This window comes from Olea europaea, unplaced genomic scaffold (assembly GCF_002742605.1).
Source record: "Olea europaea var. sylvestris unplaced genomic scaffold, O_europaea_v1 scaffold69, whole genome shotgun sequence".
NCBI classification, from domain to species: domain Eukaryota; kingdom Viridiplantae; phylum Streptophyta; class Magnoliopsida; order Lamiales; family Oleaceae; genus Olea; species Olea europaea.
In genome coordinates, this window is record NW_019265290.1 from 1,180,453 (window position 1) to 1,195,787 (window position 15,335).

Here is a 15,335-nt window from a genome sequence, read left to right on the forward strand (position 1 = left end):
GTCGTTACGAACCAATGACAGAGTTGAGTCCTCGAACCATGCGTGCACTACTTGGAGAACTCACACAAGATGTCGTTGAACAGGTAAATCTTCGAAGTATTCATAATATGGAAAGATTTACCCAAAATGGGAATGCACATTATGACAACATGGCCAAACAACTAAACACTTTAAACGAAACAGTGAATAAGTTAGTAGGCCAAATATGTCAACCGGTTATACCTCTTGCAAACCACTTTCAAACTGGGACAATTGTGGGACATAATCCCTCAGTCCTAAATCCAAATCAAGGGGTAGAACCACTTTCTGGTCCCTCTACTTCAAACCAAGGGGGTGGTGCAGTGCCAAATTAGAACAATGGTAGTGGTACGCCTAACTTGGGGGTAATCCAAATATAAGAGATAATATCCTAAACAATGGACAGAATACCCCACGAATTAATGAGGGAATAGATGTTCAGGCTAACGGTAATGACCCTAATCATGGTAACTTTGTTGCCAATCAAGGACCAAATATCAGACCTCATGCAAATCAACCAGTTAACCAACCTGTAAGAATTCCATATGACCCTAATGTCATGTTGAGGAATAAAATTATGGGAATCGTATAGGATCAGATGACTTTTAGGGTACGTCCCGTCATTAGGCCGACTTACACAAAGTCATATCCTGATTGGGTAGACCAAGCATATCCATCGCCTAGAGGGTATAAAGTGCCAGAATTCTCACTGTTTACCGGTTTAGGAGAGGTATCTACTCTAGAACACATAGGGCGATTCACATTGCAAAGTGGTGATGTAACCGATTACAAAGACCCATCGCCTAGAGGGTATAAAATGAGGCTTTTCCCTAGTTCATTAACAAGAGTAACTTTCTCCTGGTTCATCAACTTACCAGCGAACTCTGTTCAAACATGGCAACAATTGGAACAGTTATTCCACGCTCATTTTATAAAACTGAGTCTGAAGTCACTTTGGCTGATTTGGCGAATCTACGTCAAATGCCAAACGAATGGGTGGAAAGTTTTCTCCAACGGTTCAAGACAGCAAGAAGCAAGTGTTTTGTACCTCTGCCCGAAAAAAGAATTTGTCAAAATCGCTCAGGGCTGCTTGAGCTTTGATTTAAAAAAGAAATTTCAGGACAAGGAATTTCCTGACCTTTTCCAGTTGAGTGCGAATGTGATTAGGTATGAACGACTGATAAGAGAGGAAGAATAGATGAAAAATTCTAGTAAAGGGACTTATTACAAAGACCCAAATTTTGACGTTCACACCATCAGCGACGAGTCATACGATCAGGCCGAAATGTGTTTGGCCGAATTGGTCAAAGGAAATACGTATACTTGTTCCATAATGGCCAAGCCTAGACCATTGGGCAAAGATGAGCCCATAAAAGATGGAAACATAAAGGCTAGAACGTTCTCGTTCGATGTAACCAAAGCTGACCTTATATTTGATAAATTATATAGGGACAAGCAGATAAAGTTGAGTGATAAGTATAAATTGCCAAACCCTGAACAAATTAAGGGTAAAAAATATTGTAAGTGGCATAATGCATGGTCACATTTGACTAACAATTGCTTGGTTTTTCGCCATGTATTGCAGGATGCCATTGAATCAGGATAAATTACGTTCAACGATAAGAAGAAGATGGCAGTGGATGAAAATCCTTTTCCACAGCCACTTGGAGTGAACATGGTGACGTCTGGTTTCAAAAACAAGTTGCCAAAATTCAAGTTGGTCGTAGATGATGGAGAAGAAAATCCTAGACCACATCCCTGTGTCTTTGAACGAATCAAGGGGAAATAACCAAAAAAGGACGAAGACGTCCTATGTGCAGGATGTAAAAGAGAGGTGAATGGAAATACGGAGAAACCAGGGATATGGCAGCATCCCCATCGTCCTACTTTCTTCCCAAACACTCAGCCTAATAGAGAGCGAGGTACATCATTCTATAGAGGACCGCCTTTTGAGAGGCAGTTCAGGCCAGCAGATAATGGGAGAACATTCAGGCCGCTACCTCGCCGGCCAAATGTATGGCATTCGTTCCAGTATAATGCAGGAAGAGCAGTACCCTTCAATGAGATGACTAGAACCCAACAAAGACGTTTCCAGCGAAACTATGGATGAATGATGAGGCAGCAATAGGGAGTGCCACATCCTAAAGCGCCTAAACTACTCAAGATAGCCAATCAAAATGTTCTCAAGGATAGTGAAGAAACCGGTGCAGATGAATCAATGAAAGAGCTGCCAGAAACTTCTTCTGAGAGATCAAAGTTTGAGCGGGACAGAAGGGATGGAGAAGATTCAGATCAGCCCCTTACTATCCAATTCGGTACGTTACCTCCTGTTGTGGCTAATAATTACTTACTGGCTAATGAATTCAAGAATAAAGAAAAAGAAGAAGAAAGGGAGGATAACGAAGGAGAAGTTTGCGTGCTGGAATGTGAAGAAGGCCAGACTTCTAGAGAGGCCTACAACGATGAAGAAGATGACGGGATGACAGACATTGAAGAAGAAATCGACCTAGAAGCAGAAGGAAGAAGGAGAGGAGTATCGCGCAATACTCTGTTGAAGCAACTACATCGAGAGGGAGTTCGCGAAGTAGACTTGTTGGGAGAACCATCTGGGCATCCTTTCGATTTCTACATACTGTACGAGACACCCAAAAGGAAGAAGAGGATGCCTCGCTCTGAAAAGTATGGATCACCTCCAAGAATAATGTCCCCTCCTACAGGTTCGGTAACTGATGAGGAAGCATTAGAAAAAAGGAAGAAGGAAATTCAGGAGACAGAGGATCAGTGCGATATGCTGCACGTCGACTTATCACAGGGGGATAATTCGACAGAAAACAAGTAGGAAGTAGAAATAGAGGCTGCCGAAAAAAGTTATTTTTATGAAATTGACTAAACACTTGAGGCCATTATACGTTAAAGCTCTAGTTAATGACATCCCTGTGGCAAAAGTGTTTGTCGACAATGGAGCAGCTATAAACACCATTTCATCTAGGATGATGAGGAAGTTTGCAAAGACAGATGGTGACATGATTCTAACAGAAGTTATCCTTACGAGTTTCAACGGAGGAGCAACTTCAGCTAAGGGAGTTATGCCATTGGACATAACTATAGGGACAACTACTAGGACCACAGTCTTCTTTGTAATAGATGGTCTTACTAATTACAATGTGTTACTAGGAAGAGATTGGATACACAGAAGTCGTTGTATACCCTCATCGCTCCATCAATGCCTGATCTTTTAGAATAACGAAGGCGAAGCAGAGGTGGTACAGGCCGATCATAAGCCTTTTGTCGCAGAAGCAAACTCGGTGGAAAAGTTCATGTACGAAAGAAATTATGGACCTGTCAGGGTAGTACAAGATGGGGAAGAAACTTAAGTTATCGCGCAAAGTGAAGAGCCATTTTTAGTGGACGCACTCACTGAAATGTTCAGACAGACGAAGCCAAATATAGTGGCCCTAGAAGAGCCAGTAATTGGCAAAAGAATAATCAAAGAGTCTTGAATGGATTCTAAGTTACAAAAACAAATGGCCGATATTCATGCCTTCAAAGCCAGACTAATGACTTTCAATAAGGAATGCAATGACAAGGCGAAAGAAGAGACAACCCTGAAATCGCTGAAGGACAAATTAGCAGTATTCGAGTTAGAACAAAGCATTGGCCGAGAAGTCAACAAGGTGGACTGTTTAGAAGAAGAAGTACTTACAAGGGAACTGGACGACGAAGTGATGCGGATCATCAAACTTGGATACGCTCAAGCACAAGACCCTCTGATCAAAGTAAATATTGGCAATGAAGGAAAAGATCGTCCAACATTCATCAGCCAGATGCTCGATCAAGAGGTTAGTGATAAATTAATCGCTTTATTAAAGGAGTATAAAGATTGTTTTACTTGGGAATATGAACAAATGTCAGGTTTAGATAGAGACTTGGTGGAACATAGGTTACCAACTAATCCTAATTTTAAACCTCATAGGCAGCCTCCTAGACATTTTGCTCCTAATGTACTCCCTGAGATTAAGAAAGAGATAGAGCGATTATTGAAAGCAGATTTTATTAGAACAACCAGATATGTCGAATGGTTATCCAATATCATGCCAATGCTAAAAAGGAATGGTAAACTAAGGGTATGCATAGACTTTAGGAATTTAAACATAGCCCAAAGATGAGTATCCAATGCCCACGATGGATTCTTTAGTAAACTCGACTGCCGGACATGTCATGTATTCTTTCATGGATGGGTATTCAGGATACAATCAGATTTATATAGTTGAAGAAGACATACATAAAACTGCCTTTAGATGCCCTGGGTCTCTAGGATGTTTTGAATGGGTGGTTATGCCTTTCGACCTAAAAAATGCAAGGGCAACTTATCAAAAGGCAATGAATTTAATCTTTCATGATATGATAGGCAAGTTTGTTGAAGTGTATGTAGATGACATAGTAGTCAAGTCCATTAAAGAAGGACCATTTCGAACAGTTAAGATGTTCGTTTGAGCGAATGAAGCAATATAAGTTAAAGTTGAATCCCTTGAAGTGTGCATTTGGTGTTAATGCAGGAAATTTTCTTGGTTTCTTAGTACACAAGAGAGAGTTGAACTTGATAAAAATAAAGTGAAGGCCATTTTAGAGGCCAAACTACCTAACAACAAAAAAGAATTGCAAAGGTTTCTAGGCTAAGTAAACTTTTAAAGACGCTTTATTTCTAACTGTGTATGGCGAACTAAAGTCTTTTCGCCGCTCTTAAAGCTGAAAAATCAGGACGAATTCGTTTGGAAAGAAAAACATCAAAAGGCTTTTGAAAGCCTGAAAACATATTTATCAAGTCCACCAGTGTTGGTGTCACCGATCCAAGGATGGCCAATGAAAGTGTACGTATCGGCTGAAAAAGAATCAATAGCTGGAATGGTCGTACAGGAAGACCAATTTGGTGAAGAAATGGCAATTTACTACTTAAGTAGATGATTAACGAAATGTGAATATAATTACTCTGCTATCAAAAAATTATGTCTTGCATTGTATTTCACATGTACAAAATTAAGGGCTTATTTACGGCCCGTAACCGTTTATTTAATTTCTAAAATAAATTTAGTTAAATATATGTTCTCGCGCCCTATTTTACACCAAAGGGTAGGCCTTTGGACATTAGCTTTATCAGAATTCGAGATATAATATATACCTTAAAAAGCAGTAAAAAATCAGGTTTTGACTAACTTTCTAGCCGATCATCCATATCTTGACATGCCTGAAGAAATTGAATTAGAAATCAATTCGTTCGAGTTAAAACCTTGGGTGTTGTATTTCGATGGGTCAAAAACCTCTAAAGGTGCAGGAGTAGGAGTAGCATTGATAAATCCTTTAGGGATTTGCTACAAGTTCGCATTCACTTTAGACAGAATGTGCACCAACAATCAGGCCGAATGAAGCTTTAATTGTAGGCCTAGAACTAATGATAGATATGGGAGTAAGAAATGTGATCGTTAGGGACGATTCTCAATTGGTAATCCACCAATTGATTGGTGATTTTAAATACCAAAGTGATTCCATTATAAGTTAATATGAGATCGCCCAAGAATTGTTAGAAGAATTCGACCAAGGAACTTCAATGCGTTAATAGGATATATAACGACGTGGCAAATGAGTTATCCCAAATGGCCTCAGGGTACTCAACGGTTTTGAATTGGAAGTCTACTTGTGAGTATGGAACCATATTACCCGTGACTAAAAGAAGGGCGAGGAAGATTGAACTTCACTGCATACAAGATGGAAATACAATGGATTGGAGAATAGCTATTAAAAGGTTCCTTAAAGAACCTAATGGAGGGATTAGTAGGAAAATGAAGTTGTGTTTACTGAACTATACACTAATAGATGAAGAGTTGTTTAAAAAATGCTCTGATGGTGTATTGCTAAAGTGTGTAAGTTTGCAAGAAGCCATGACGATCATGGCTGAGGTACACGAAGGGATATGTGGAGCTCATCAAGCTGGCCAAAGGATGAGATGGTTAGTTATTAGGAGTGGATATTTTTGGCCAAAGATGGGAGAATTATGCGTTCAGTATGCAAAGAGTTGTTTAGCATGCCAAAAGCATGGTCCAATACAAAGGGCGCAAGCACGAGAGATGGCACCTATTATTAAACCTTGGTCGTTCAAGGGTTGGGCGATAGACCTGATAGGGAAGATTTATCCCCCATCATCCAAGCAACATATTTTTGTTATAGTTGCAACCGACTATTTCACCAAGTGGGTAGAGGCGGTATCTTTGAAAGAGATCACCCAAAAGAATGTTATAGAGTTTATCTGTGATCACATCATTTATAGGTTTGGAATTCCACAAACGTTGATGGTAGATCACGGAACATCTTTGAATGGGGATCAAGTGAACAAATTTTTGAGCGAATTTGGGGTTAAATTAGTAAACTCCACACCATATTACGCTCAATCCAATGGATAAGCAAAATCTTCTAATAAGATTCTAAAAAATATCATCAGAAAGATGATAGATGAAAATGTCAGAAATTGGTACGAATGTCTGAACAAGACCTTGTGAGCTTATAGAACATTGCCTCGGTCAAGTACCAAAGTTACTCCTTTCCAACTTGCTTATGGACAGGAGGCCGTTTTGCCTATGGAAATCAACGTGCAATCGATTAGAGTGTGCTTGCAACATAAGTTGAATGATGATGAGTATACCGAATCACTAGTTCAAAATTTATTGGGGTTGGACGAATTAAAGTTGGACGTCTTAGATAGATTGCAAGTTCAAAAACAAAGAATGGCTAAGTTTTATAATAAAAAGGTCATAACCAAGTCGTTCAGCCTGGGTGAACTAGTTTGGAAGACGATATTCCCTTTGGATAGCGAGGATCCAAAGTACGAGGAGTGGTTGCCCAATTGGGAAGGACCATACAAAATAAACAGTGTGTTGCCTAATGGAGCATATCATTTGGAAGATTTAGATGATACCAAGCACGTGAGATTCATTAACGGCAAATATTTGAAAAAATATGTTCCTTCTTTATGGGAATGTGAACAGATAAAAGCATAATCAAAATATATTGAACGATTAAAGATAACAAGGTCAGAGCGAAATACGTTCAAATAAAATCCTTTATTATCAAACATTCATTACAAAGATGCAAAAATACAAATAATGGATGCTCTACAAACTACAATTAAAAGTAAGCTAATCTCCCAGTCGATCGCCGAGTAAGAGAGTGGACTGGCCTCGCGCCGCCTTCCTAAATGTATCGTTGCAATGGTGGGATCGCCGAGTAAGAGGGTGGACTGGTCTCACACCACCTTCCTAAATGCATCGCTGCAATGGCGGGCAAAGAGGCTGAGAAGTACTCTTAGCAAGCAAGGTGGCCCGCAAGCATCCCAAAAATTGCCTTCCATCATCGAACTCCTTGTAAAGGACAAAGAGACGATGGGAAGAACTTTGATGGTAAAAACTTTGCTGCTGGCCAAAAAATATTTTCTATACCTCCCACACCAAAGGTGACATCAAGGCAAATAGTAAAATGGGCGGACCAAACAATCCATTTTTATAGAAAGACGAAGGTTTCGAATTGATTATCAGAATGACAAATAATGGTAGCAAATTGGATTCGAAGAAGAAAATGAAGATGAAGATGAAGATGAAAGATGAAAAGTGCGAAGCATATGTACATTTATATGGGGTGGAGATGAAGAGACAGAATATGACAGCCACATTCTGCCTAGTAAATGGAATTAAGTAGCTCAAAGTCTTGGGAAAAGAGGTGGAAATATCAAGAGAAAATGTGCAAAATTTTTAGCACAAACCAGTTAAATGCTTGAAGAATTGGCGATTAAAAGACAAACGTCAAATACAAGAAGTTAACACATATGTTCATTAATGATGAACAAAGTTACAAAGGGAAAGTCAAATGTGAAATTACAAAAGGAAAAGTTAAGGCGTCATATGTCTTAATTACAATCCACCACATACTGAACGAATTCGTTCCCTAAGCTTTTCCCAATCCTCGTTCTACCGAGAGAAAGTGATGTTCAATTCGGCCATGACATCATCATCAACTTCCAACTTCTTGTACTGCTCGACCAAAGACTTAGTCCGCTCAATTTCCTGGGAGGCATTACGCTTTTTAGCAGCCAGTCTCGCCTTGCAGTCGTCCATTTTAGCTTGAAGTTCCTTCATTTGAGCAGCCAAACTAACCATCAAAGAGTCTTCAATCATGACTTCGGAAGAGATTTCTTTCAACTCGTCCTCAGCCTTGTTGATCTCCAGATGCAAAGACTCTTTTTCAGATACGGCACGAAGATATTGAGTACTTTTGGCCTTCAGTTCAGCATTCTTGGCCAACAAAGAGAGGACCTCGAAGTGGATAACTTTCAACGTCACTTTAAAATCGGCAGAAAGATTGAGCGACGGAAGTGTCAGTGCTTGCTCCAACTTCGCATTCAAATGGTCAAGCTTATCCTTGTGTCTGGCAGTACTAGCCTTACCAATGTCCATATCCATGAAGGACACGTACTCAAATATCGACTGCTTGAGGAACTTCAAATCTTTCTCTGAAGAAGCAGCAGGACGACCAGATGGAGCAGGGCGAGATGTTTTGACTTGCCCCCAGGAAGCGAACAAGTCTTGGATGGAACACACAATCTTGTCAGCATCCTGCAAAGAAAATTGCCAATATTGAAGATTCTCACTACAACGAACAAGATGAAAATAAAAGTGAAGCAAAGATTACCTCATCAATAATCGTGGAAGATGGCATATCCTCAGCCAAGTCTGCCACCTGTGACTCCTCCATTCGTGAGGACTTCCCCTTGTCTGAGCGAGAAGATGTTGCCACAACGGGCATACTCATAGGAGTATCTGCAGAACTTAAAAGCAACAAATCAGAAACCAATAGCACAAGCAAAGGTAAAGTATCAAAAAAATGAATTATCTTCTGCTTCGACGTTTGGGGGGTTGACGCCCTAGGAAGAAGGTGGCTCATCCATGGGTTGTGATGAGGATTCTGGGACTGAAGGTGTCTCTTTAAGCTTAGTCCCTTCATCAGCTGGTTTGGATGAAATAGCCTCAGCGGAGAATGATGGAGCAGGAGCTGCCAATACCAAAGCCTTTAAAGGGGAGGCTGAACTTTTCTAAAAAGTCCAAATAAATCATCAGCACACAGAAAAGTTTCAAGTATGAAAAAGTATGCTTGTGAGTAAACCAATTTAATTACCTTCCTCCTGATGATAAGAGGAGTATCATCATCATCATCATCAATATCATCCTCCAGAATGAGAGATGCTGAGGCTGGCCGTTTGCGGCTTGGGGCACTCTTAGCTGCAGTAGGCTTGGCAGGGAGAGAAGAAGATGGACGAGCAGACTATTTAGCGCAACGAGAAGGAGAAGGACTCCGGATGGACAAAGGAGTGACTAAAATAGAAGGAGGGGAAGAAATGCTCGATTGGTCCAGTGAATGAAATGCACGATTGGCATCAGTCGCAAACAATCTGCGATTCACTGACGGCCAGAGCTGTTCAAAAAGGGAATGGATGGCGTGGCTAGAATTGAAGGGGGCTAATGAAAAATAGCTTATTAAAAGAAGATTGCGAGCATTTATAGCCTCTGCCTTCGCCTTATTAATAATATGGAAGGGGTCAATCAAGTTCCTTGAATAGCAAGGAGGAACAGGCCAAGTTTGGCCGAAACCAAGTTGGCGAGCAAAAAATTGGGGAGCATATATTTCTATCCCTGCCTTGGCATTGGTCCCGGTTAAAATATCATGGAATAATTCCCTCCCAGTTAAAAATTAGATCCAAATGAGCAGAGAGGTGCTTGCGCTGTCTATAGTGGAGGGAGAATGCACATAGTTTGGAGTCAAAAAAGGAGGAAAAGGAAAGAAGGGATTGAATCCAAAGAATAAAAGAATGAAAAAATGTCCCTTCTAGACATATTTACAGGAGCCAAGGGCTCAATGGCTAGCCCATAGCAACTAGTAGAAGAACGAGAAATTAATGGAGCACCAAGCAATGGAAAATAGGATCTCAACCACAGTTGAGTGAACCAAAGAGGTCCACTACCAGTAGAAGATGCACCATTCTTCAATTGAGTTTGAAGAGAAGCCATGCCTCTATAAAGGGCAGCCAAAAAGAAAGAACATAAATTCAAAGGCCTGCCACGCGCCAATTCGTGCGCTATGGGTAAATAACTAAGGAAGGGCTTTATGCTTGGCACGCACAAAACATATTTACAAAGCCAAACCAGAAAAAAGGCCACTCGCTCAGTATGGGAAGGCTCAGCGCTCGAATGGTTATGAAGGGCTTGCAGGCTTGAATAAGACTCGGTGTAGTTTTTACCAAACTTTGGGGCGCCACCAGAAACCAAGATACCAGGAAAAATGGTATCGCCCAAAGGTGGTAGATTCACTAGGGCCCCAACATCCCTTTAAAGTAATAGACATGGGGCCAAGAGGGAAAATAAAGGTATTATACTCAGAAGACCAAAAACTCAAAGCGATTCAAAAAAGTGCTGAATCAAAAGTAGGGGGTTGAATAGAGATTTCTAACAAATCAGAAATCCTAGCATTATCAAAAAATACCTTAGTAGGACCATGGCCCACAAGACGAGCATGCCACCTACGGAAAACTACATCAAATTTAGGCAAAGTGCGAATACTTCTTTCACGAAGTGGCCCCAGCGGCAGAGAGTTTAGAAATGGAGGGCCTTGAGTACAAGGAAACAGTTGGCCCGCCGCCGCCTATTCGACTGCCTCTGCATTGTTGAAGAAATGACCTAGGTAGAACTCATTGAGTTCGACATTGGCAGGCGCGAGAAAAGTCGGAGTTATGTATGGACGACTCAGAAGTTTCTGAAAGTCATCAAAACTAAAGGAGTCGCCAGATTGAGATTGTGAAGTAGCCATTAGGGATGAAACGGAGTTTTTTCAGGGTTACGTAGAAGGGAAGCAAAAAGATGAACAGTAAATCGTGTGAGAGAAACACAAAAAAGTGAGGCGTGATTTAATGGTGCAGTGAAATGGCATGTTTGGGGGTTATAAGGGTTTGCAAAACGTCGCACCTTTTCAAGCTATGGAAGAAAACAATGATTGAAATTTTTAGGAATTTCGAATGTTGCTGGAAACATAAAGTGAATATGGAAAAATTTAATAATTGGTATTAATTCTGCTATATTGGGGGGTAATTGTTGACATATAAAAATTCAACCCAAATCGAACGGCCCAAGGAATGAAGCCCAATTGGAGGATCCCCAAATCAGATAGCCTAAAGAACGAAATCCAATCAAACAATTCAAGATGAAGGCCCAAATAGGGAGGCCCAAGAACGCGGTAACACCATCGCCCAAGTTTGCAAGTCGCCCAGAATCTGAGCGAATGGAGTGCCATGCAATCGCCCAGAGCTGTTACTCTATTCTCGTCCAAACCTTCGAGTCGCCCAAGGTCTTAGCAAACATAAAGTGTTGTAGTCATCAAGAAGTGCAGTTATCAAAGCAATTATTAAAGCAGTCATATCACGTTCCACGATTCAAGGAATTCAATCGAAAACGGTTGAACGACGAAGAGTAATCGCAGCAGTTAAAAAAGGTAGTTCCATGACAAGTTGGCCATTACGAAGAAAGTGTGCAGTTATAAAACGATCCAGCAGTTTTGAGGCAGTTGATCACAAAGAGATCATCCAGAGAGTATAAAGGGAAGGAAAGACATAGAGCAAAGAGACCGAATCAAAAACTCTCGAACAGAAAACATGTAATTTTAAATTCCTTAGCTTAAATTTAAACACTTTTTTCAGTAACTCGTGTGCTTGCGCCCCTTGGAGGCATTCTGTTTTTAATTTCCAATTGTAAAGTCATCGCCAATAAAAGAACACCCCTTTTTGGGACTTTGTCTCAAGAGGTTTGTCCCTTACACAATCGTCTGATCCCTTTTAATTGTTAGCGACGAACCCGCGAGAAACAGGTAGACTTTCCTTTTGTTACAAAAATAAAAGAAAATAAGACTTTGTAACATATTAATAATTCGAACGATTTTTCCCTGAAGCGGGGTTTGTTTGCATATATGCACTATTGCAACTTCCCTTTTGTTACAAAAATAGAAGAAAAGAATATTTTTTTGGTTAACTCAATGTGTTTTTTGTGTATACTTGTACAGGAAGATGTGAGTAGCACTACTAGTAAATGTAGCTTCCGCGATGGAAAGTTCCATCTCTAAGGGCCATTATTTCGTCGGTAAACCTGATTGTCGATAGATGTTTTCCGTCGACACATACCATTGGTGAAAGTCACGTCGGTAATTTTCTAATAGCAACATAACCGTCAGTGACTACCGGCTAATTTACCTTCATATACATATTCGTCGGTACCATCAGTGACTACCGACTAATTTACCTTCAGATACATATTCATTGGAAAACACCAATGAATTTGAATGGATGTTATTAGCGTCAAGTTTACTGACATTGTTAGTTTGAAGGAAACTACCTAAGAATTTATTTCATTCCTATTTCCGTTGGTAAATTTATATGGATATTTTCATTTTTATTTCCATTGGTAATTTACATACAATATTTCTTTCACACATTTTCGTTGGTAATATATACCTACAGTATTCCCTATTTTTTTATGAAAACTTCCTACGAAAATAAATTTGATGCAAATTTGCTTTAAAATGTAAATAAACTAAATTAAATTGTTATATTAATTCATCTTCATCCAATACAAGCAAGAATCTAGGCTAGCATGATTTTAAGTTATTAAAAGAGGAAGAATGGAAAATCATCACTCCAAATGAATACGATGATAAGAAGTATGTGGAACCAGATTGTTGACCTTCAACCTCGAGTCTTGATTATTCAAGATTTTGAAGTAATTAACCTTCAATTATTGCTAACTTTGATCTTCTCTTCCAAAATATATAATAGCCCCTTGTTCTTAATGAATTTGATTATATGAATGTGTTTTAAGAGGTCATAGAGAGATTCCCATTATTTTGCTCAAGTTCTGAATTTATAAAAGTCCTACATAGATCAATAATCGCATCCTTATTTTAATCCAAGATGCATTTTAATAAAAAAAAAAAAAAAAAAAAGGAATCTGCAAAATAGGTCCCCTAGAATAACCCCTTGCATTCTGGCCACTAGGCCGAGCATATTGATTTCGTCTATGGCTTGCTATATTTGTAAACTAGATAGCCGCGAGTCCGCCAGCTATTCTCCCATGCGCGCGACTATTCTTCACTATGGACAATTATTTCCTGGACTTGTTTATGGCATATCACACCCCAGCCTCACTCCACCTAGAACCAAGTTGGCATGAAGAGGCTCTAACCGATGATATTGCTTACAGTGAATGCTATATACCAAACCATACTGCAAACTGTTTGCTCCACTTAGCCTTATCCCCAACTAGGGGAATTTTAATGATAGGTTCTACGGAGTACCAACTTACAGACTAGAAAATAGATCCATCTTAGCTAAAATGTCGCGTCGGGCCCAAAATACACACGTAGATGTGTTTTAGTCTACTTTATATCCTTTCACAAGTAGGAAATAGTTGACATCATATTACTAATAATTCAGCATTCAAAATACTCAAAAGTGTTAATCAGACGAGGATAAATAAGGTAGTACCATTATGAACCTTATTTACACATACAGCTCAGTAATAGATTAAAATGAAAAATAACACGATAAGCAAAAAAGCACAAGTATAACTTGCGGATATCTAATAAACAGAAATTTCCAAACGTCGAATTCCTCAACATAACCAATCATCAAATTGAAATTGAATTCTGAGACATTAATCAATGACATAAAGAACTTAAGCACCCAGTACAATAACTTAAAATCTGTGCCCATTTAGATAAGGAGAAGTAAGGGGTCTCCGTCCAGATATGTGCTCTCTGAATCTTATGATTAGCAATAGTCTTCGATACTAATCTTCCTTCGTTGTAATTGAGAAGTCGATCTCCTTCACTAATCGTTGTTTCTAGCAATATCTTACCATCTTCGAACAAATACAAGGGATTTCATTGAAGCTACAGATACGAGTCATCCTCAGTATAACGATTACACCATTGATTCATACTGTAAGGAATATAAAGCATTTTCGTCCAAGATTTTGTATTGCCGTAGTCTTCCATCACCCATAAATCGAAGGATATTCTAAATAAGTAGCTGTAAAAACAAAACTTTCCCCTCAATATAGTTAAATGGAATAGAGTTCCATTAGGTAAACGAAGAATTGAAGGTGGTAATTCCAATTCTTTATATGTTTCATTCGTTATTTCGAGTGAAACAATCACAAAACGTCCATGAAAGATATCTTCGTCGAGACTAGCAATCCAATGGAATGCTTCGTTAACCAAGTTGCAATCTTCCCAGCACCACACATTTTTGTATTGTATATCCTCAACTCATCTCCACGAATTATTTTTCAATGAATAGAATGTAACCTCAGGTCCGATCACTTTCAAGACTTTGTAGTCATGGGAGATTGAGTCATAAGCCAATCCATACATACTTCCATAAAAGCATAATGAGGGTGAAACAATAGGACAATCTGGAAGTCCATTCAATTCTCTTGTGGAAGGGTTCCTATATACACGACTTCTTCAATATCTGTAACGCAAAACAAGCCATCACAAGAATTGTGGATTCTCCACCACCCTTTAAATGTAATATTGAGTTTTATCACGTCCTGGTGATCATCCGAGGACAAAGTTGAAAGGGAGTATGAACAAATAGAATTTCGTTCATCTTTGAGATAAAGAATCGCGCTCGAGAATTCTGATTGACTCTGATGTTTCTTTTTGAAGTGGGAATCCTGAGAAATTAAAGAGTAGAAAGATTTTGAAACGCATTTGAATCGCATAAGGGATTTGACCGGAAGCGGGGACAGTATATCAATGATGATTTCCCAAGGTAATTTTGCTGCTGCCATTATAGGTTAAAGAGTTCAGATGGATTCCGAATGAGGATTGGGAAGGAGAAAGAATTTATGGCAGATGCAGTCTGAAGGGGACTATTATATATTACTAGGATTTGAGGTTATCGATACAAAACTTTCCGAAACTTTGTCCATCGTAGCTTTTATTTAAATGGAACAATCAATAAACAGAACTTTCCTAATCTTTGCCTTTTCTTTTATTTTAATGTAAAATTCTCTAGATGTCATCCCATTCCGTTAGCCGTTATATGCAATAAATAGGGCACAAATTAAAAAATAGTAACTAACACAATATTCCTTAATGTTTGCATGTTTTGAGTAATACTACCTAATTTTTCATTTTGACGTAAAATCCTCCCCAAATCACACAAACTTTTGCAT

At 39.3% G+C, this 15,335-nt stretch overlaps 1 protein-coding gene across 1 annotated transcript; it reads right to left on the reverse strand.

Moving 5' to 3' along the window:
- Window positions 1-14,421: 14,421 nt before the first annotated feature.
- On the reverse strand, window positions 14,422-14,948 carry LOC111390552 (F-box/kelch-repeat protein At3g23880-like). Its single transcript, XM_023015606.1, has 2 exons — window positions 14,611-14,948; window positions 14,422-14,527 (listed from the first exon to the last, which is right to left on the reverse strand). Exons 1-2 carry the CDS (start codon window positions 14,946-14,948, stop codon window positions 14,422-14,424), a joined length of 444 nt encoding a protein of 147 aa, XP_022871374.1.
- Window positions 14,949-15,335: the final 387 nt, after the last annotated feature.